We start from the raw sequence: 22,140 nt of genomic DNA on the forward strand, positions 1-22,140 counted from the left end.
TTGAGGATGTGGCTTCTTTTAACATGGTGAACGTGTAATGTATACGGTGGTTTATACTTTATTATAGGTATACAATATAAATAACTACTACCTCCGTTAACGGTTATTTGCAACATTTACCGAAATAAGGTGCTACTTATTATTTGCAACAAATCTATTTTTTTCCTAATATAGTAACTTTTTTCTGGTAAAATGACCAAAATACCCTCATTTAAAAATTATTAACACATAATACTACACATAATTACAAATTATTATAACTCTAATCTAACTTTTAATTATCAAACTTTTCCCCTCAAAAAATCAAATTAATCTCTTCTACCCACCATCTCTCTCCTCCATCTTCATCTCTAAGTTCATCATCTCTCATCTTTTTCGATCTTCATCTTTTAGTTCACCATCATCATCTTCTCTCATCTGTCATCTTCTTCCCTCTTCATCTCTTATCTTCTTCCCACTTCATCTTCTTCTGTATCGTCATTTCTTCTCAGATCGTGGTGGATGTTAATGGTTTGTGGGTGGGTTTGGTAGATTAGGTGGTAATTTATGGTTCGGGGGTTGTTTTTGTGGTTTGTGGGTGGGTGTTATTCGCGGATGGTTGTTTCAATTCGTGGGTTGGTGTTAGCAGTGGTGGTTTTGGGCGGTTCGTGGGGGTAGTTTTGTGGATGGGTTTAGTTTTTGGGTTTCAGATCTGGTGGTTCTAAGGTGGTTTTCGTAGTTATTGTGTGGTTTCCGTGATTCTTGGGTGGATTTCGGTGGTTTGTGGGTGACTTTCGTTGAGTTGTGGGTGGCGTGGGTGGTGGTTCGTCGGTTCTGAGTGGATGCCGTCAGTTCGTGGGTGGTTCTCGGTGAGTTGTGGGTGATTGTCGTGAGTTGTGGGTGGCGTGGGTGGTGGTTCGTGGGTTCTGGGTGGCGTTTGGTGGTTGTTCTGGGATGTTCTTTTTAATTGGAATTGTTTTTTTTTTAATTAAAATAATGTAGTTAATTACATATCCATAACTTTCAATAATCATGTTTAAGAAGTTTTGCCTAGGAGTCCGCGCATGTCCCTTTCGTTGCAAATAACTGTTAACGGAGGTAGTACATGAAACCCGTGCAGTGCACATTTTTTTAAAATTATTTTTTAAAAAATTATGTGTTAAAATTAGTTATATATTTAGATAAAATTCCTAATATCTAAAGATAATAATTTATATTTAATTAATTTAAATTTAAAATCCTCATTCGTTAATTTTGCTTACGTGGCAGTTGAATTATTTAATTATAAAAGTAATAATCTCTCATTTAATTGGTTACTACTATGATTTATAATCTTACGTGGCGCACTAAGAAAATTAGATCCTATATGGCTCTCTAAAAACTCGGGAAAAAACTCCCCTTTATATATAATAATATCTAAAGATAATAATTTATATTTAATTAATTTAAATTTAAAAATCTCATTCGTTAATTTTGCTTACGTGGCAGTTGAATTATTTAATTATAAAAGTAATAATCTCTCATTTAATTGGTTACTACTAGGATTTATAATCTTACGTGGCGCACTAAGAAAATTAGATCCTATATGGCTCTCTAAAAACTCGGGAAAAAACTCCCCTTTATATATATATATTAGATTATTTCCTTTAGGAAAATTTGATTCTAATAATCCAACCTTTCACCGGCCTTATTATATTACTCCCACCTTTTGATTATATATGATTACTCCCACCTTTACACCCCATTCTATTTCATTAGACCAAAGTGACTGGTAACCTTTTCTTCAGGTATTTTTTTTTTCTTTTACAATTTTTAACAAAAATAAATATGGCATTACGAAGTACAAGGCTAGCCATTAGCATGTGCAGCCTTAGTGGCCGCACAAGGCCCAACTTTGATTGGGGCTTCAGTTCATTAAAAATGTATAAGTAATACGAAGTATATGCTATAAAATTATTCATGTATACTAATTATGGCTTAGTAGTTTCATGAGTTCCAACGTCTTTACTTTCAAAGGGTCTGTGATTCAATTCTCACTAAAGTAATAGAAGTATTAAGGAAAACCTGACCCAAATCCTATTCCTTTTGATTGAATACCCACTTTTATTTCATTTGGTTTTTATGGGTCAATTTTGATTTTCCGATGCCTAAAACTTCAATCTCCCTCTTAACAATAACGGTTAATGTGAGTCAACACTACCCAAATGAGGAAGCTCTAGCTTTTCCATGGAATCACCACTCAATCTCTCTCCTCCAAACACTTCTAGCTTCCGAACTGAGCTAAACTGAACTGAAATGAACTGATTGGAGTTGAACTGAACTGAACTGAGCTGAAATAAATATTTTATGAGAGAAGGAAATTAGGAGCTCAGCTGAACTGAACTGAATTGATTGGAGCTGAACTGAACTGAACTGATTGGAGCTGAAATTAAGTAAATGTGAACATGCCCTAATTCAACTCTTTCTCTCTCCTCCAAAACTGCGATTTTCTTCTTCAACTTCTCTAAATTCGAGCTCAAATTCCTAAATTTGGCCTCCATAACAACCCTTTAATCCTCACAATGTTCACTGTAACACCCTAGAAATTTCTTTCCTTTAAATACCTATTCTATTTTTTTAAAAAAAATACGATTTAGGAATATCTAAGACATTACCGCCACCGTGAAAACGCCTAAGGCAACTATAAAAGATACATAGCGGAAGACTTAAATCAGAAACCATTCAAAACAATTCAACTCAAAAGTCAACCAAACGAAAGTAAAGTTAAAACCAAAGTCAAACGAAGTCAAATAAAAGTCAACCTACAACTTGGAACCATTATAGACCCTTATTAAAAACCGAACCAAATCCAAAACTTAACGTTAGTTCCACATATAAATAAATCTCATAAATAAGTAAAGCATAAAACACATCGTAACTTATGAAAACTAGCATGATTCGCTCTTCACTCATGCCCCGTCATGAATATGCTTCAATACCTAAAAAGCTTATCTCTACTTGTTTCCACTACTCTCCATTAAAAATGGGTCATCATAGGGCCAAGATACAGACATGGCCAAAACACACAATCAGCAAAGCTGAGTACATAAGCGTAAATAACACACTAACATGCTTTCACCTACCAACACACACACTTACCTCAATGCACCTGTTTACAAGCACACACAACATTCAACAAGACTTTTCAACTAGACCACTAAATAATTTATTTAGCGTTGATCACGCATCGAACGGGTTTCCAACTCTACCTTCCCCAAATAAATTGAGATTAACTGACACGGGAGCTAACCGTGCCAGCACAAAACCACACATAGGTGGCGGAATTCCAGCGCATAATAAATAATAAAAAGGAATGTACAGCGTCCTGTACTCGCTCCATTAGAAGTTATGATCAAATATAAAGTCACATAACTCCCCCCATATGATCATACTCAAGGTATATACGTTCCAAGAGTTTGGTGCGTAATCTCTTTCACTTTACGTTATTTATATATTATTAGACTTGGTGATGACTCTCAAAGTATAATAATTCAATTAACAATAATTATTCAATCAAACAAACATACCAATTTAATTCTTAAATATTTAGTGACCATATAATATTTAATGTTGAACCCTTTTTAATTCTACCTCAGTGTCAAAAACACCTTAAACGCATAAAGCGCCACAAATCATATTCATCGGTGTTAAAAACACCTTAAATGCACAAAGACACCAACATACAATTTATTCCTCGTGTACATAGACACTTATATAGCTCCTTCCTCATGCTTAAAGCATCAATAAAAATTATATGAACCATAATAAAATTCATTTTAAATATTCCAAGCCAAATTAAACATGTAGTTTAATTAAACATGCATTCTAACATGGCATAAACAAAAGTGTAGTCCATATAATCATGCCAAAATATAATTTTCCAATCCATAAACCATCACAAATAAATCATGCTTCACAATTCAATCACCAACACCAATAATTCACAATTCCAAACATAGACCTTAACATGATACTACTTGTAATTGATTAAAATATGCTAAGTACGCGAACGTACCTTGAATACGATCTCAAAATTCGACACGACTAATAAAAATTGCTTACTTCAAAGTCTCCTACACATTAAAATCATAGTAGAGTATTAAAATCCACTCTAAATAAATTTCCAGCAATATATACTATTTAAAACATCATACTTAAGTCCCAATTAATGGGTAATTGAAATTTCGTCAAAAAACTTAATTTTGAATATATACTCTACTAAAAATTCCTGCACTTTATTTTAATTAAAACTTGCTGTAATTAAGCCTTAAAACACTATATCAAATATCTAAACCATTGTACATCAAAATCCTTCAATTATTCATAAATCAAGAACCTAGGGTTTCAAAAATTGGGGCTTTTTAATTAAAAACATAATCTGAAAATTAATCAACATAATACTTATAATCAAACATCAAAATTGAATCCCAAAACTCATAATTAACAATTAGATTTAAGCATAGATTAATTTTAAACAATAAAGTTTAAGTATTTTTTTTTTCCGAAAAAGGAGGTTGCCGACAGCAGACCGACGCCATTACCTGCTGGTGGTCGCCGCTGCTGCCGGCTGGGTTGCTGGTGGTCGGCGGCCCACCGATGGTGGTGGTTGCCTGTAATACCCCGTATTTTTAATGTATTTTATAAATTATTTATTTAATTATAAAATATATTTTTGGGTCAAACTAACTATTTTAATTATTGGATTATTAATAGAGCAAGTATTTATATTTAAGTCAATAAACTAATTCATCCTACTTTTGTATTTGGGTTAACTATTTTAAGTCCATGACTATATGAAGCCCAAACCTACACTAATTACCCTACACTATATATATCTACTAGATCCCCAAAATTCCCCACACAAAAAGTCAAATGGTCAAAATGGACTATTTTTCCTTTTCTTTTCTTTTCTTTTTTTTTCTTCTTCTTTTCTTTTCTTTCCCATTTCCTCCTTCCCGTGAGAACAGAGCAGCCACGCACCCCGTGCTACTGCCGCCGTCGGAAACGGCCAGCCAGCTGTCGGCCACCTGCCGGCGACCCCAGCAGCCACGCCTTTCCCCTCTCCTCTTTTCCTTCTTTTCTTTTTCTTTTTCTTCTTTATTTTCCTTTAATTCCCTCTTTGTCTTCACGTAGGAACACCGCTGCCACCACCTCGCTGCTGCCGCGGCTCCACCGCAGTTGTCCGCCGGCGCCGCTGCCACCTCCGGCCAGCAGCAGGCCGCCAACCACCACCCCTTTTTGGCTTGGTTCCTCTCTTCCTCTTCCTCTTCTTATTTTTATTTATTAGTTTAGTTTTGATTTTATTAGTTTCAAAATGGTTAATTTAGTATCAAATCATGTTTTAATTGATTTAAAGATATAATTTCAGATTATTATAAGTATTATTTTCTGATTTGGATATAATTAAAGTAAGGGTTTCTAATTTATTAAAGATGTAATTTTTAGGGTTCTTATACTATTTGATTTGGGGCTTTTGTTTATCTATTGATTTTATTGATTAATTGGGCATAATAGTATGTTTTAACCAAGTTTTTAAGGGAGTTTTGATGAAATATGTTGCTGGAATTTTATTTAAAGTAGTAGATTTGCGATTTTATAAAAGGGTTTAATTACCCATTAAAGAAGAGTTTAATTAGGGGTTTTTAAATAATTTTTAGATTATTTTAAATAGTCTAAAGCGGATTTAAGTTGCTGGAAATTGTGTATACAAGAGCAATTGATATAGTATTATTGTCCCTTTATGTAGGAGACGTGATTCGAGAGGTGTTGTAGTGTATTTGGCCACTTTAAGGGCTTATTTGAGGTACGTTCGCGTACTTAGCATATTTTGATGATGTAGAATCATGCTAGGTTTAATTTCAATCAATTACAAGTAGTATCATGCTAAGGTTTATGTATTGAGTTGTGAATTATTGGTGTTGGTGATTGAATTGTGAAGCATGAATTATTTGTGATGGTTTATGGATTGGAAAATTATATTTTGGCATGATTATATGGACTACATATTTATTTATGGCATGATAGAGAGCATGTTTAATTAAACTAATTGTTTAATTATGTTTGGAATATTGAAAGGAAATTTTATTACGGTTCATATAATTTTTATTGATGCTTTAAGCATGAGAAAGGAGCTATATAAATGTCTATGTACACAAGGAATAAATTGTATGTTGGTGCCTTTGTGCACTTAAGGTGTTTTTAACACCGAGGGATAGGATTTTTGGCGCTTTATGCGTTTAAGGTGTCTTTGACACTGAGGTAGAATTAAAAAGGGTTCAACATTAAATATTATGTGGTCACTAAATATTCAAGAATTAAATTGGTATGTTTGAGTGATTGAATTATTATTGATGTTTGAATTGTTATGCTTTGAGGGTCATCACCAAGTCTAATAATATGTAAATAACGTAAAGTGAAAGAGATTACGCATCAAAACTCTTGGAACGTATATACCTTGAGTATGAACATATGGGGGGAGTTATGTGACTTTATATTTGATCATAACTTCTAACGGAGTACAGGACGCTATATATTCCTTTTTATTATTATTATGCGCTTGAATTCCGCCACCTATGTGTGGCACAGGTTTGTTGCTGGCACGGTTAGCTCCCGTGCCAGTTAACCTCAAATTTATTTGGGGGAGGTTAATAGGTGGAAACCCGTTCGATGCGTAATCAATGCAAAATGAATTAGTTAGTGTCTAGTCATTGTGTCTTGTTGATTGGTGTGTATGCTTGTGAACAGGTGCAATGAGGTAAGTGTGTGTTGATAGGTGAAAGCATGTTAGTATGTTTAATTACACTTATGTACTCAGCCTTGCTGATTGTGTTTGTTTGTGTGTTTTGGCCTTGTTTTTACTTTGGCCCTACGACGACCCATTTTCTAATGGCGAGTAGTGGGGACAAGTAGGGAGGACGTTTTCAGGTGATAAAGCATATTCATGATGGGCATGAGTGAAGAGCGAATCATGCTTAGTTTCCATAGGACTATGATGTGATTTATTGCTTTATGGATTATATTATTATTGTGCTTGTGAGACTAATGCAGAGGTTTTCACGTTTCACTTGGTTTTGTTAAGGGCCTATAATGGTTCCAAATTGTAGGTTGTTTTTGTTTGACTTTACTTTCGTTTGGCTGTGTATCTTTGATAATTACCTGAGCCGTTTTCACGGTGGCGGTAATATCTTAGATATTCCTATTTAGATTTTTAAACAGGGAAAAACAGGTATTTTAAAAGAAAGGAATTTCTAGGGTGTTACATTGCCGGTGGTGGTGGTCCTAAATAAAAGGGGAAGGGGAAGAAAGGAAAAAAAGAAAGAAGAAAAAATAAGAAGAAAAGGGAGAGAAGGTTTTCTCCACTCTGGTTGCCTCATAAGAGGGTTTTTTATATCCCTTCGCTACCAACCTTTTTCCCTAAACTTTCCTCTTTTAGTTTTTTCCTAATCCCTTCCCTAATAAAATTTGCTAAAATCATATTTTCCTAAAATGGACCCCAACTTTTATAAAATACTTAATAAAATAAAGGAAAATTTTCAAATTACCACCCAAAAAGGGGTCCTAATTTGAAATTACTACCCAATAAAAATTTTATTTTAAATTACCACCCATTAAAAATAAAATTCTTTCAGATTACCACCTTTTTATGTTTTCCGGTTGAAAATCCGACTGTGGGTCCCACCCTTTTAACTTCCCTCCTTTTTTTTTTCTTTTCTTCGACCTAATGTTCTAACTATTGCATTAAACTCCATACTCTTCATCTCTCCTCAATTCCTTCTGTTAATCTAACCAAAAATCATCAATTTTTTCCCTCTTTCTTCCTTTAATTCTCTGTCAACTTCTCAACTACCCATATAGGATTTAATCAAAACCCTAAGTCTACTTTTTTCTGGAAATTGAATGCTTGGTTGTACTTATTCTCCTCCATTTCTGCAAGACATAATCCAAAAACAAACAAAAAGAACTAGCTTACAACTTCATGCATCAATGAATCATTCAAATCATTCAATCGCAAAACACAGCACATAAGATACAATTATTCAGCATAATAAACAATTGAAGAACAAATTTGGACCACATCAACTTCAATTAGCAGAATTCTAACTAAATCGCACAATTAATTGCAAACAAATACCCTAATTGCAAAAAGCCCCAGATTTTATTGCCTCATGAACCCTAATTACTAAATTAGGGAAAAAAAACCCTAATTTACGAAGTACTGGAATCATACCTTAGCTGCAAAATCAGAGTATGAAATTCAGTTTATATCTTCTTCTAACAGTATATGTTGAAATTTGAGGGATTTAGAATGAAATTTGGGGCAAAAATTTTTAAATTGAAGTTTGACAATTTATAAACAACAGAAATCGGGGAGAGAGAGTCAAAGTAGTCGTTTATAGCCGTTATGTGGGGCCCTCAAACAGATTTTCCACCGGAAAACAAAAAAAGGTGGTAATCTGAAAGAATTTTGTTTTTAATGGGTGGTAATTTAAAATAAAATTTTTATTGGGTGGTAATTTCAAAACAGCACCCCTTTTTGGGTGGTAGTTTACAAATTTTCCTAAAATAAACTTTCCTTTTATAAAATATTTCCAAACTTACATAGAATAAATAATTAAAATACCATAATTAAAACATTAAAATTATTTAAGTACCTTTACAGAATACCTTTTTCAAATGAAATATGTATAAAAATACAGGTATTACATTCACATTTACATGTTATAACCTCAACGTCATTGATTACCTTTCTTCCTTTTTTTTTCTCCCCAAAGACGATACTCGTTGTTAGTCTTTTACGATTCCTTTTTGTTTAATATTGTGATTAGGGGTTTTGCAAAAACCTTTGATTTGAAGCATTGTGCTCTGAATGTTTACTGTTTTATGACATAAAAAAAAATGGGGGTTTGCCCGATAATTTCACGTACCATTATGTTCTTAAGAGAAATTTTGATGCTAAGGTTGCTAGAGGTTTGCCGTGATGAGTTTAAAATGAGAAATATTTTTATATTCATGTTACAAAGTGATTTACAAGTAATTAAGAATTTCAAAATATATCAAGTGTTGCAAAGTAATATACAAGCAATTAAGAATTTCAAAATATATCAAGGGACGTTTAAGGACTACCCAATTTTCAAATAAATGGGTCTGATTTGGACATGTTAGGGGTGGTGAGTGCACATCGAAGGCAAATTAAAGGTGTGCAGATTGATAAAATTATTAGGAAAAAGATAGAGGCAAGATAAGTAGTAAAAATGGACACACAACATTTAACGTGAAAAAAATTATCAAAAAATACACAAATCATTATATGAAAACTCTCACCGTATCAATAAAAAGCTTATGTATGTGTATGGTATGGCTTCTTGTGTATATATATGATGATTGAATACCTATTACCTATATTTATAGTTGTAGATAGAGCATTGATGATTTGGTCGGAGGAGTCTTGAAAATCCTTCTAGTAAATTCACGAACCATATTATTAGTTAATTCTATTGTCAAGAATTCTCTAGATTGTGGCTTGCATGATTCAAGCTAGTAGAAAAATCTAGAGAAATGAGAAACATTATCAACCATGCTATATATATTCGAAAAATTCTAGAACATGAATAAATACTCTGACAGAAATACTTGCGTGGACCTGGTCCACAATAATATTATTGTGGACCCGAGGTTTATACACACGCAACTGACATTATATTGAACATAGTGACCCTTATTTTTAACATAGTAACCTTTATTAAAAGTTGTATAATGTTTAATACTATTGTAAACTTCAAGTGCGAGGTTATGACCCTAATTTTAACATAGTGACCTTTATTATTTATATTGACTTTATAAAATATTTCATTAAAAAAATTAACCTCTTATAGCCTATGTATTACCAAAATGACTTTTATATTCAACATAGTGAACTTCATTTTATTATAGTGACTTTTTTTATTAATAAATTAACCATAGTTTCTCTAATGTTAGTGGTCCACAATAAATTAGTGTGAACCAGGTCCATTTAAGAATTTGTAATCAAAATAAAGGGCCACACCCAACATGATTTCCTAACTTTTTTTCCGTTCGTTTTTTTTTTGGAAAATTTGTAAATTACCACCCAAAAATAGAACCATTTTCGAAATAACCACCCATTAAAAAATTTATTTTAAATTAACACCCCTTAAATTAATTAATTACGCAGATTACCACCTTTTTTGAATTTCCGATTGAATTCAGATGTGTGGGGCCCACAGTCGTGACCTCCCTCCTAATTTTTTTTTCTTTTTTGTCGATTTCACTAATGTAAGCTATTGAAGACTACTCCTCTCTCAATTCTCTCATCAAATCCACCTATCTCCATAAATTCTCACCCACTCTTCAAATTAGGATCCTAAATTGCAGATTAAAACCCTAAATTAGATTTAGTTCACAAAAGAAGTTACTCCTGTCTTATTGGGGTTTTGCTTGAAGCTTGGGCGAAAACAATTTGCAAACACAATTTTCCCTGATATAGCAGCAATTCAATGACAGAAAACCAAAATTGGGCGAAGAACATGAAACCTAATTAACTAAACACCCAATTTCCCCCAATTAAAATACAATAAGAACCCTAATTTGCGAAGAAAATAAACCCTAATCAACAATCAACCAGTTTACCCCAATTTAAGTACTACAAGAACCCTAAGTTTAAAGATTAAAGTATTTACCTGATGCGAATTCGCCTATGAAGTTTCTTGAGACGCTTCTACAATTACAAGCTCATATGTTTGGGGTGAATTTTGGGGAGAATTTGCAGTATAAATCGCAAATTAGGGTAGGAGATATGTTATATAGGGAAAAATCGAGGGGGAATTCATTTGGGAAGCAAGAACTAGTCGTTATTAGCCATTAGGAGGGCCCCACACATCTGAATTCAATCGGAAATTCAAAAAAGGTGGTAATCTGCGTAATTAATTAATTTAAGGGGTGGTAATTTAAAATAAATTTTTTAATGGGTGGTTATTTCGAAAATAGTTTTATTTTTGGGTGGTAATTTACAAATTTTCCTTTTTTTTTTCGATTTTCTAGTCAATATTGTCTTTCAATATTACAAAGGAGAAATTCCGAGTTTCTCATAAACAAAAGGGGTATTATAGTTTTTTTACACTGTCTACTAGAAATACAAAAGCCTCCTACTTAAGTGGCTTGGAAGACGTTAACCGAGCATTACATTTCTCCTCGATAATGGAGTTTGAATTCTTCAATAGAAATCGACTAAAGCAATGGAGAAAGGCAAACACCTACTATTTGTGGTTAACCTATGCACTTACAGTAATTTATACCGTATCTTATTATAGGGATAGTGTTTGATGACGAGAACGGATGCAAGGAGGTTGAAGAAGATGGAAGGAAACGGAAATTAATGATAAGTTAAGTTATTAAAATATTTTAAATTTTTTTAAAAAAAATTATTCAAAATTATAGTACATAACATTGATGGCTCCAAAAGTCCAAAACTTCAATTTCCCTCCCAAAAATAACGGTAAATGCGAGTCTACGCCACCCAAATGAGGAGGCTCTTCCATGCCATCACCATTCAATCTCTCTCCTCCAAACGCCAACAACCACCACTTCGAGCTTCCCAACTCAACTCTTTTTCTCTCCTCCAATCTTGCAATTCTCTCATTCATCTCCTCCAAATTCAAGCTCAAATTCTTAAGCTTGGCCTCCATTGCAACCCTTTAATCCTCACAAAGTTCACCTCTAAATCTTCTGATCTCGACTCCATTGATTACGCTTCTTCCTTTCTTTTCTCCCCTGAAGCTGATACTCGCTGTTACGATACCTTTCTCTATAATACTGTGATCAGGGGTTTTGCAAAAACATCTGATTTGAAGCATTGTGCGCTGAATGTTTACTGTTTTATGGTAAAAAATGGGGTTTTGCCCAATAATTTTACATACCCTTTTGTTCTTAAGGCTTGTGGTGGAGTAGGGGATTTGAAATTGGGGAAACAGGTTCATGGGTCGGTGTTGAAATTAGGGTTTGATGGAGATTTACATGTGGGGAATACGATGATTCATATGTATGGGTGTTGTGAGGGAGGAATTGAGGGTGCACGGAAGGTGTTTGATGAAATGCCTGAGAGAAATTCTGTGAGTTGGAGTGCTGTGATTGGTGTTTATATGAGGTCCGGGTTGTCGGTTGATGCTGTTGAGTTGTTTAGACAAATGCAGGTTGCTAAGGTTTGCCCCGATGAGTTTACAATGGTAATTGTTGTATCGGCTTGTGGTGATTTGAGTGATCTTGAGCTTGGGAATTGGGCTGCGTCTATTATAGAGAGCAAACAAATTCGTAAAAGTGTCGAGCTTTTTAATTCGTTGATCAATATGTTTATGAAGTGTGGTGATGTTGAGAAGGCGATGAGTATTTTTAGAGACATGAAGGAAAAGGACATTGTATCTTGGACTTCTGTGCTTTCGGGGTTGGGAATGCATGGACATGGAATGGAAGCTGTTTCCTTTTTTGAGGAAATGATAAAAGATGGAGTCAATCCTGATGATACAGCATTTGTCAGCGTGTTGAATGCTTGTAGTCATTCGGGTTTAGTTGATCAAGGTCGATATTATTTTAAGTCAATGACGAACTATGGTCTAACACCTAAAATGAAACATTATGGATGTATAGTGGACTTGTTGTGTAGGGCTGGTCTTGTTAAAGAGGCACTGAAGTTTGTTGAAAGTATGCCCATCGAACCTAACTCAATAATATTGCGAACCTTGATCAACTCTTATAATGGTCAAGGTGAGGTAAAGCTTAATGAAGTTCTCACAGAGAGGTTGATTGGGAATGATCTGATGCATGAGGCAGATTACGTTATTCTTTCCAATATCTATGCAAAACTGTCTATTTGGGAGAACAAATACACCATCAGAGAATTGATGGACCGGAAGGGGATAAATAAGACTCCTGGATGCACAATGGTTTAACTAGATATCTATAAATTGCGCAATGAATGAATGTGGATATGCATAAGATGTAAGAAAAACGTAGAGAATGATGAAAAGCTGTATGCAGTTTGAACTTGTTGCAAAGCTTTCATGTGATATGGCGAGGATCGCAGTTTGGGACATGCCTGGTTTAGTGAAAAGCTGGTTAATAATGCTTTTACTCCGATTATTTGTAAACAGGGGCTTCTTTCATCATTCCAAAAAGCAGAATCTTCTGATGACAAGCTATGTATAAGAGCTACTTCACATAATACAGGCATGATGATTTTATTGGGATTCGTTCTGTAAAGTAGCTTGTGAATTAACAGGATTTGTGTCTATTGAATGTTAGATTATGTAGACATTCCTGGCACACCATTGCAATCTAAATTCCTTTTCAGAAGCCAAAATGAAGGTCAGATTTCAATGATATAAACTCTACTTCAACAAGTGGAAATTTTATGCCCATTTTGCAAATTGCAATTATACTGTTCATAAATTGTAGGAGCTCTGCTCCTTCGACTCGGTGTCAAACATCATGATTGATGGGTCAAGAATTTTTTTTTTAAATATATATATATATATATATATATATATATATATATATATATATATATATATATATATATATATATATTTTAATATTTGCGTTTATGATCAAAGTCTCCAATTGTCTAGTATGTGGTGTAAGTGTGCAAGTGTAAGAGTTTTACAATGTAGCAAGGGAGACGAGATGGAAAAGTTTGCATACTGCTTTAGTGTAAAGTAATCTTCTATAAGTGTAATCTTCTATAAGTTTACAATGTCAATGAAATCTTATAAAAAATGTAAGAATAAACATACTTGAGTGCATTTGGTTTAAGTATGGATCCGAAGTCAAGGAATTATAATGGACCTTTTTTTTTCAATTTGTCTTCTGAGCTATTATTTCTCATCTTCTTGATTAGCCTAACTTGTATTTTCAATTATTTGACAAAACACCTATGTATACATAACCTTTGTGTGCATAAGCTATCTATAGCCAAGATTATTCTGCTAAACAGTGATAGAAACTATGCTTAGATAGTTAGCTGGGAAGAGTTTTAGAGAATTTGCAGGCAGGATATCCTTAGTTACTCTATTTTTTTTTTAATGGTTTAGGGTCATACCATTATGGAAATCGAAACAACTCAGCAAAATATCCTGGAAGTTATGACGATTACTATCTTGTTATAGCTTACTGATGGAACACTTGCAAAGCTGCAACTCTGCAAGTGTCACACTTTGTGTAAGTTTCTACAGTAGGATTATTTGCTCCTAAATTCATCTTATATTTTAAGTAAGTGCTTTATTTGTGTTCTGTTTGTTGGTAAGAATGGTAACTCTGCCGAAACCAGAGCCCTTTAGCCAGACTAGAGTTGGATCTCTATACTATTCAGCGGCACAAAGAATAAGTACTGTTTTCCTGTGGAAAGTTTGCAAGCATAGTGTTCACTTTTCTCCATGTCATAAAGAATGCTGTTAATCTTTTTTTAGTTCATCAATCATATGGATTAGATGCAAATACTGTGAAGGTAGCTTTTCTGTTGAGCCCATGAACAACCCACATGTGAGCATTCTCTTGTCCCACACTAAAACACTAAGGGGCCGTTTGGTTGGAGGTATTCGGGAAAGGGAATGGGAATCAACTGGCCTGATTCCCTTGTTGATGTTTGTTTAGCACTTTCTTTCATTCCCTATACCCCCTCCATTCCCCAAATTCCTTCTAAGTCCATTCCCCACCCCCCCTAGGTATTTCCATTCCATTCCCTAGCCACCCCAACACCACCACATCACCACCTTTACACCTACCAACACCACCGGAAACCAGCCCACCTACATACCTGACCACCGCACCCTACCCCGATCCTCGCCGCCCTCCCCTCCCCCGCAAAAACAACCACAACCCCCGCAAAAACAACCACAGCCCCCACAAAAATAACCACCACCACCCACCCAGCCCTCCCTATCGCCGTTAAACCGCCGCCTAGCCCTCCCAAAGCCCCGCCCCGCCCCTTCCCGTCGCTGCCCTTCCCCTCTCCCGGCAAATCTGCCCCTCCCCCATAAAACGTCCCATAACCACCCGCAAAACCCTAAAAACTCTTCTCCCTCCCCTTAAAATCGTCAGCCGCCTCTCCCACCACCCTCGAAACCCGTGGGGGAAGGGTTGTCGACGATTTTTATGGTGAGGGAGAATGGTTTCTAGGGTTCATTCGTGGCTGAGGTAAGTTTTACGGGGCTGAGGGAGGATTTGCGAGGGCGGGGACGGCCAGGGAAGGGAGGCGCACGGTGAGGGAGCAGCGGCGAGGGGTTTGGTGGCTGGAAACGGTGGAGAGTGAAAGTGTAGGTGGCTGTGTGGTGGTGGGGCTCATTCTCTTTGTTGTAAAACAAACAACATACACAATTTTAGGTAATTTCATTCCATTCCTTGTCTTTCCCTTTGTTCATTCCATTCCGATTACCCTATACGAACCAAACGGCCCCTAAACACTAAAAGAGGAGTGTAGTGGTAATGAAATCCCACATTGAAAGAATTCAAGAGTTACCACCACTATATAAGGCTAAGGGGCTACTCCCCTCATTGCCATATGGTTTTGAGGTGGAACCTCCTTGATCTTGTAAAAGTGGTGGACTTGCACTCTCCCGTGACGGGTGCGGCCCAAACCCGTATTTAACATTTTCATAATTCTATATGAATGACTTGAACTCTTAAAGCCCGTTTGGCAGGTGATTATTACTTATGGAATTGACAATGAATTTGTAAGGAAAGCCCATGCTCATTACCATGGCAATGGAACTTCATCTCTAAACATGTACTTGGGATAAAGAAAGTAAGTACGGAGTACTATAGTATTTTATTTTGTGGTGTGGGGAAGGAAGGTGGAACACTGGAAACAAAGCTCTGGATATAGAATATGTTAATATTCATCTTTCTATATTAGTTTGCTCACCAAACTAGGTGATTTTTGGTAGATATTTGTTCCAAAGAATCCTACTAAAAGCAGCATATCTCAGTACATGAGATTTGTTAAATACTATGATATGGTAAGGTGCTAAACATAGTTGGCACTACTTGGCAGCGACATAACTAGGATTACACTAACGATAGAAGCTTAGCACTACTTGGTTGTCGAAGCCAGAAAGGAAGCCTTGCACTCCTTTCGTCTTTGTTTAGTCCTCGCCAAAAAAAAAAAAACTAGCATTAAACTAAGGAACTATTAAACCTTCTTGTGCTATTTCCTGCTGTCCACTAAAAATAGCACTTAAAGATAGGTTATCTAACATAGTAGCAAACTGAGGATACCGATATTTTCACTGCTGCTGCACAATCAAACTGATACTGATATTTTACTTAACTAATATTGCTACAAGATATTTACATGTCCTTTGCAGAAGAGTAGCCATCTGATGTAGTAGTACAAAATCTTCATAGTTAGGTTTACATTCTGTGCAGATTATGCCTAGTAATCAAGAAACATAAAAGATTATGTATGTTGATTGTTCACTGTTCAAAACTCTTTGTTTAAGTGCACTTTTTGTGCTTTTAACATCATGCACACGATGTAGCTTTTGAGTTGCTTCGATCTTACTGGTGATCTCAAGTTATTTTAATCTACCTTTTCTCCAATTGATTGGTTTATGTTATATGCTGAATTTTTCTATTTTGGAGCAGAAGATTTGCATGATTGATAGCTTTAGTGTTTTTTCTGTATCAGTTTAATCAGTATCTTTAATTAACCGATTAATTTATGAGTACAATCATTAAGGTGCTACAGCCTATAGGCTTATTTGTTTTAGCCACATACAAACCACTTGCATGTACTGATTTGGCTGAAGCCTTCCATGAAAAATTACTCCACTGAGCTGATGGAAATTATAATCAAGTCACACACTGTACTGATTGGCTAAATGCCTCCTCCATGTTTACAAAAAGTGCAGTGTAGATTAAATAAATAATTGCCACTTGTCCATTTGCATTGCCTAAATTTTTTATGCATACTTTAGTACTTTACCTACCTATTGATTCTAACATCTATGAAGTGTGCCTGTGTGTGATCTTTTTGAACAATAATATTTTTTGCGTTACATATCTGTATAGATAAACATACTGATAAAGTTTGAATTTTTAACCCGAGAATACCAATTGGAATTTTTTTTTTTTTGGTTTTTGGGCGTGTATAGCCAATTGGATTGAAGGTATATAAGAATGTAAAGATTAATCTTTCTTTGGATTGGCGTAGGCTTGACCGCTTGACAGTACCGGTCTGCATTATCAGATCATAGAATCGGATTAAGATTCTTGACACAGACAATTCAATTATGATATTTAGCATTCATGCTATGCTCCTCGAAGATTCTGAATTTACTCTGACATGACCCTGCAACCCTATTCATTTTCTACTATGGTACTCCTGGACACGCCTTTCTTGTCTCCGTCACTCAAGGTTTGCACCATGAAGTGCTGTTAGTATGTTTGGAATTATCTTGTGGCTACATGCTTGTGACATTGTGAGCTATCCAACTATAGCTTGTGCCTGAAGGTAGACCACTCACCGGACAGACAGTCACATTCATTTTGTCTACTGTATTTTTTGCAATCTAGTCCTTTACATGCCTCAAGCTAATCAGTAATCATGATGAAGAAACATATTCTTACAGTGATGGCTTTGTTGACAATGAACCGTGATGCTTAGTATGATATTACCTGTTTGGGCGTTGTCTCAGAAATTTTAGTCTTTCTTACATAGTACTACTCTGATTTGTCTTAGTTTCCATAACATTTCCTTAAGCAGCTAAAGGCTCTGGAGTTATATTGAGCATAGGTCCAAATTTTTCACAAAATAAATTCACATTTTCTTTTGATAATTTCATATAAAGAGGGTAAGTTATTTGGTTTTAAGGCTTTTAACATAAATAATTGTAATGTTGCAGTCAATTTTCATGGACAACAGTTCCTCCTCAGACATGATTCACTATTTCAGTGGATAACGCTCAGCTTCATAGCTGCAAAAATTTGTTCAATTTCTTAATGCAGTAATAATCTCATTACTTGTTAAGTTATCTTTTTGTTGGAGGGAAGATATCTTAATGCTTGAGCTAAGAGCCATATACCAGTGGGGTAGCAATAGCATTGATCACTGAGTTAATGTTAATGTTAAATTGTTAATCTATAATACAACTTTTAATATGCACTACTTAAAGATTGCAACTTTGTCGTATCTTTGATCCAATAGTTTCGGTCTCATTCTAATTTTAGCTGAAGCACTGGTCAGGAATAGCAATCTACTTAATATCTTCAGTTTCATTATGCAAGCACTTTTTGCTGAAACAGCTGTTTTCAGCACAAAATGTAGTCATTGTCGCTACTAGTATCCTCGCTTATAAAAGGAGACACCCTATCCTTTGATTGTATAATTCTAAGTAAAGTTGAGCTAGAAGAAGGTAATAACCAAAATTCTCTTGCTCAAATATCTAACTTATTCTCTTATCATATTCTACTAAATTTACTAACATTGGTACTCATGGTCGATACTTTTATATTTCCTCCATTTTCCTGGTTGTTCACATGATTGAATTGTTTTTGTGTTAGGCTTTGATCATCAAATTATTTTAAACATTGCAAGCCGGGAAAGAAGATGAGTTCCGTCCATGCACAAGCTTTTGACTATAACGGATTGCCTGCTGACAAGTCTAAAACTGGTGGTTGGATACCTGCAGGATTTATTTTAGGTAAGTGATGCCTTGGAACTTATGCTTGTTTCTGAACTCTGCTCTATATTGTCCTTGTAATAGTTCAGATAAATGGAGCCTAGAGATACCCGTGTTTTTGTCATATATCTATAATGAGGTTTGGATTCAAGTTTTAACTCTTAAATGTCCAAGTCTTAAGTGAAAATACGCGAGTTACAAACTAACCTTGTAGAGAATGAAAGGGGTGCACTTGCAACACCCTAAGTCCCTAATTTATCTAGCATCCACATTTGTCTCACCTTACATAGTTACATATCGGTCTTCTTTTTTGTCTGTCCACAGGAATTGAATTATGTGAGAGGCTTTCGACGATGGGTATAGCAGTGAACCTTGTCACTTACTTGGCTGGAACCATGCACATGACTACTTCAGCTTCAGCCAATATTGTCACTGATTTTATGGGAACGTCATTTCTCTTGTGTTTTCTGGGAGGATTTCTTGCAGATTCCTTCCTTGGCAGATTCAGAACCGTTGCTATCTCTGCTGTTATTCAGACCATTGTAAGCTGATTGATTTTTTTCTTGTTACAAATTTGTCTGGTTGTTTATTCATCCCTGGTTGCATGTCAGAATACTAATTAACACTGATTGACCAGGGAACTGGCCTGTTAGCTCTGTCAACTAGACTGCCAAACTTGCATCCACCACCTTGTGACACCGCCAATTCAGACAAGTGCGAGCCTGCTAGTAACTTCCAAATGGGAGTTCTGTATCTCTCGCTTTACCTCATTGCACTCGGGACAGGTGGCTTGAAGTCAAGTGCTTCAGGTTTTGGAGCTGATCAGTTTGATGAGAGTGATGAGAAGGAAAAGGCTAACTTGGCCTATTTCTTCAACAGATTCTTCTTCTTTATTAGCACAGGAACTTTAGTGGCGGTTACAGTGCTTGTCTATGTTCAAGAGGAAGTTAGTCGAGCCTTGGCCTACGGAATTTGCTCAGCATCAATGTTTATTGCCATCTTTGCATTATTCATGGGAACCAAAAGATACAGATACCAAAAAAGTCATGGAAGCCCCATTTCTCATATTCTGCAAGTAATTGTAGCTGCCACCTCGAAAAGGAGAATGAAACTTCCTTATAATACAGACATGCTGTTTGAAAATTTTCCTGATGCATCAAGAATTCATCACACCACTCAATTCAGGTTAGGAGCTTTGCATTACCCAACTCATTACAGTATAAGTGTCTCTGATCCTTTTATTTTTCTCGAAAAGGAAAAACAACTTTACTTTTCATGTATTGTTCATATATCACATTTCAATTCCATGTTTGTGAAGGACAATCATAAAATATTAGCTTAAAAGAAAGAATTATTAAAAGTTGATGCTTTGTTGTAAGGTACAATGGTCTTAATATGCCAATTTAATCATGGTCCCACTGTTTAATTTACTTGCATTTTTCTGTAGTTTCTTGGATAAAGCTGCAGTCATCTCTGAAGGAGATCATGTGAAAAATGGTGTCTTGGACTGCAATCCCTGGAAACTATGTTCGATTACAAGAGTGGAGGAGGTGAAGGCAGTGATCCGACTACTGCCTATTTGGGCAACAACAATCTTATTTTGGACTACATATGCACAGATACTCACCTTCTCAGTCGAACAAGCATCCACTATGGAGAGATCCATTGGCGGTTTTCAAATACCTGCTGCCTCGCTAACTGTATTCTTTGTTTTAGCTGTGTTGATCACACTGGGAGTTTATGATCGCGTAGTCATACCTCTGTGGAAGAAATGGAAAGGAAAAGCTGGTAAGCAATCTCTTTAAGAACCTTTTAACTCAATAATGATTTATTTGTGTATCACACTATTTCTTAAACTAACTTGAACATTGGGTAATGAGTTACTAGTAGCATGACATGGACTCATTTGTACTTATGTTCCGACACAATTCAAACCTATGAAAGATGTTAATCTTAGGACATCCGAAATTAAAACATGTCCAAGTTGATTGTTACTTAACCTTTTATACATTTCTACTTCTGAACAGGTCTCACCAACCTGCAAAGAATATCTCTGGGTCTACTCCTTTCTGCTGTAGGAATGGCTGTTGCAGCAATATCTGAAATGAAGCGACGATCAGTGGCCAAATCTACCTCTGAAACATCAGTTCTTCCAGTCAGTGTTTTCCTTCTGATCCCACAGTTCTTGTTAATGGGTGCTGGAGAAGCTTTCACATACACCGGCCAATTGGATTTTTTCATAACCGAGTCCCCAAAAGGGATGAAAGGACTGAGCACGGGCCTTTTCTTTGTTACAATCTCACTAGGTTTCTTCGTAAGCAGCTTTTTGGTTATTGTCGTGCAGAAAGTTACCTCAAGCTTTGGTTCAGGTGAAGGATGGATAGGAGATAACATTAACAAGGGAAGACTTGACTGCTTTTACGGGCTCCTGTCATTTTTAAGCTTGATAAATTTCGGATTGTACCTTCTTTCGGCTAAGTGGTATAAGGCTCAGTTGCCTAAGCCAATTCTGCAGTTAACTTCAGGGAAAAGTTCACCAGAAGAAGAGTGCTAAAGACTACAACATGAGAAAATCTATGTTGTTTTTTGTCCTTGTAAATGTACATAGCTTTTTTGGAGTGAGATTGACTGTTCTTTCATTTCTCTCCCTTCTTCCCTTTTGTACTAGAGTTAATAAAGTAAGTTTTTGTATGAAATGTACTTGGAAAAAGAATGTGTACTAAGATTAAGCTTTAGTTTCCATGGAACCAATTAAGTAAAATATGAACTCTCTCACCTGTAAATATAACAAGTTTAGTCGCTTCATTAACTTTGCAAAAGTGCTACCTCCTAACTTATACTTCAAATCACATACAAATTTGGAGTGATAACATGTACGAAGTATATACTATAAACTAGACAAGTATACTCCCTAAATTTCAGGAATAAGTTAAACATTTGTTAATTAGACAACTATAATCATGCGGAGTAAAACTTTCCCAAAACATAATACTTCCTCCGTTTCTTTTTAGTTGGCATGTTTCTTTAATCACGTTTGTCAATGCACAAATCAAGACGTTAATATCTTTAGTTACCGATAGGTAAAAATTATAAAAAGCTGATATTTTAAAAATATATACCGTGACGACGAATCTAACAAGACTCCACATGACTATATTTTTCATTACGTATAAATCACAAAACATGGTCAAAGGGGAGTGTGTGAATAGTGCTAAAGTCAAAACGTGTCAACTAATAAAAAAACGGAGGTAGTATGATTTTCCTAAAGTTATGTGTTATGTCATGTGCAACGCCTAGTGTTGTGACTATAATGAAACGGAGGGAGTAAAAATAACACTAATGCTAAAAATAGTATCAAGTAGTTATTTAAGCCCTGTTCACTTCACCTTAAAAAAAAAAAAAAAATAATATTTAGTATAAATAATTGAGCAAAAATAAT

The 22,140-nt window shown here is 35.4% G+C and overlaps 2 protein-coding genes across 2 annotated transcripts; both read left to right on the top strand.

Moving 5' to 3' along the window:
* The first annotated feature begins 11,507 nt into the window (after window positions 1-11,507).
* LOC145555652 (putative pentatricopeptide repeat-containing protein At5g59200, chloroplastic) lies at window positions 11,508-13,298 on the top strand. The gene has a single exon (XM_081617393.1). It carries the CDS (start codon window positions 11,532-11,534, stop codon window positions 12,972-12,974), a length of 1,443 nt encoding a protein of 480 aa, XP_081473519.1. The 5' UTR covers window positions 11,508-11,531; the 3' UTR covers window positions 12,975-13,298.
* Window positions 13,299-18,575: 5,277 nt separating this feature from the next.
* On the top strand, window positions 18,576-21,255 carry LOC145555653 (protein NRT1/ PTR FAMILY 6.2-like). The gene is made up of 5 exons (XM_081617394.1): window positions 18,576-18,722; window positions 19,026-19,243; window positions 19,339-19,886; window positions 20,149-20,489; window positions 20,729-21,255. Exons 1-5 carry the CDS (start codon window positions 18,629-18,631, stop codon window positions 21,253-21,255), a joined length of 1,728 nt encoding a protein of 575 aa, XP_081473520.1. The 5' UTR covers window positions 18,576-18,628.
* The last annotated feature ends 885 nt before the right edge of the window (window positions 21,256-22,140 follow it).

Source organism: Chenopodium album, chromosome 8 (assembly GCF_948465745.1).
Source record: "Chenopodium album chromosome 8, dcCheAlbu1.1, whole genome shotgun sequence".
NCBI classification, from domain to species: Eukaryota; Viridiplantae; Streptophyta; class Magnoliopsida; order Caryophyllales; family Amaranthaceae; genus Chenopodium; species Chenopodium album.

Coding starts and splice junctions, on each gene's coding strand:
- LOC145555652 (XM_081617393.1), top strand. CDS start 11,532: ATGCGAGTCTACGCCACCCAAATGAGGAGGCTCTTCCATGCCATCACC.
- LOC145555653 (XM_081617394.1), top strand. CDS start 18,629: ATGAGTTCCGTCCATGCACAAGCTTTTGACTATAACGGATTGCCTGCT. Junction 18,723..19,025: donor ACCTGCAGGATTTATTTTAG/GTAAGTGATGCC, acceptor GTCTGTCCACAG/GAATTGAATTATGTGAGAGG. Junction 19,244..19,338: donor CTGCTGTTATTCAGACCATT/GTAAGCTGATTG, acceptor CTGATTGACCAG/GGAACTGGCCTGTTAGCTCT.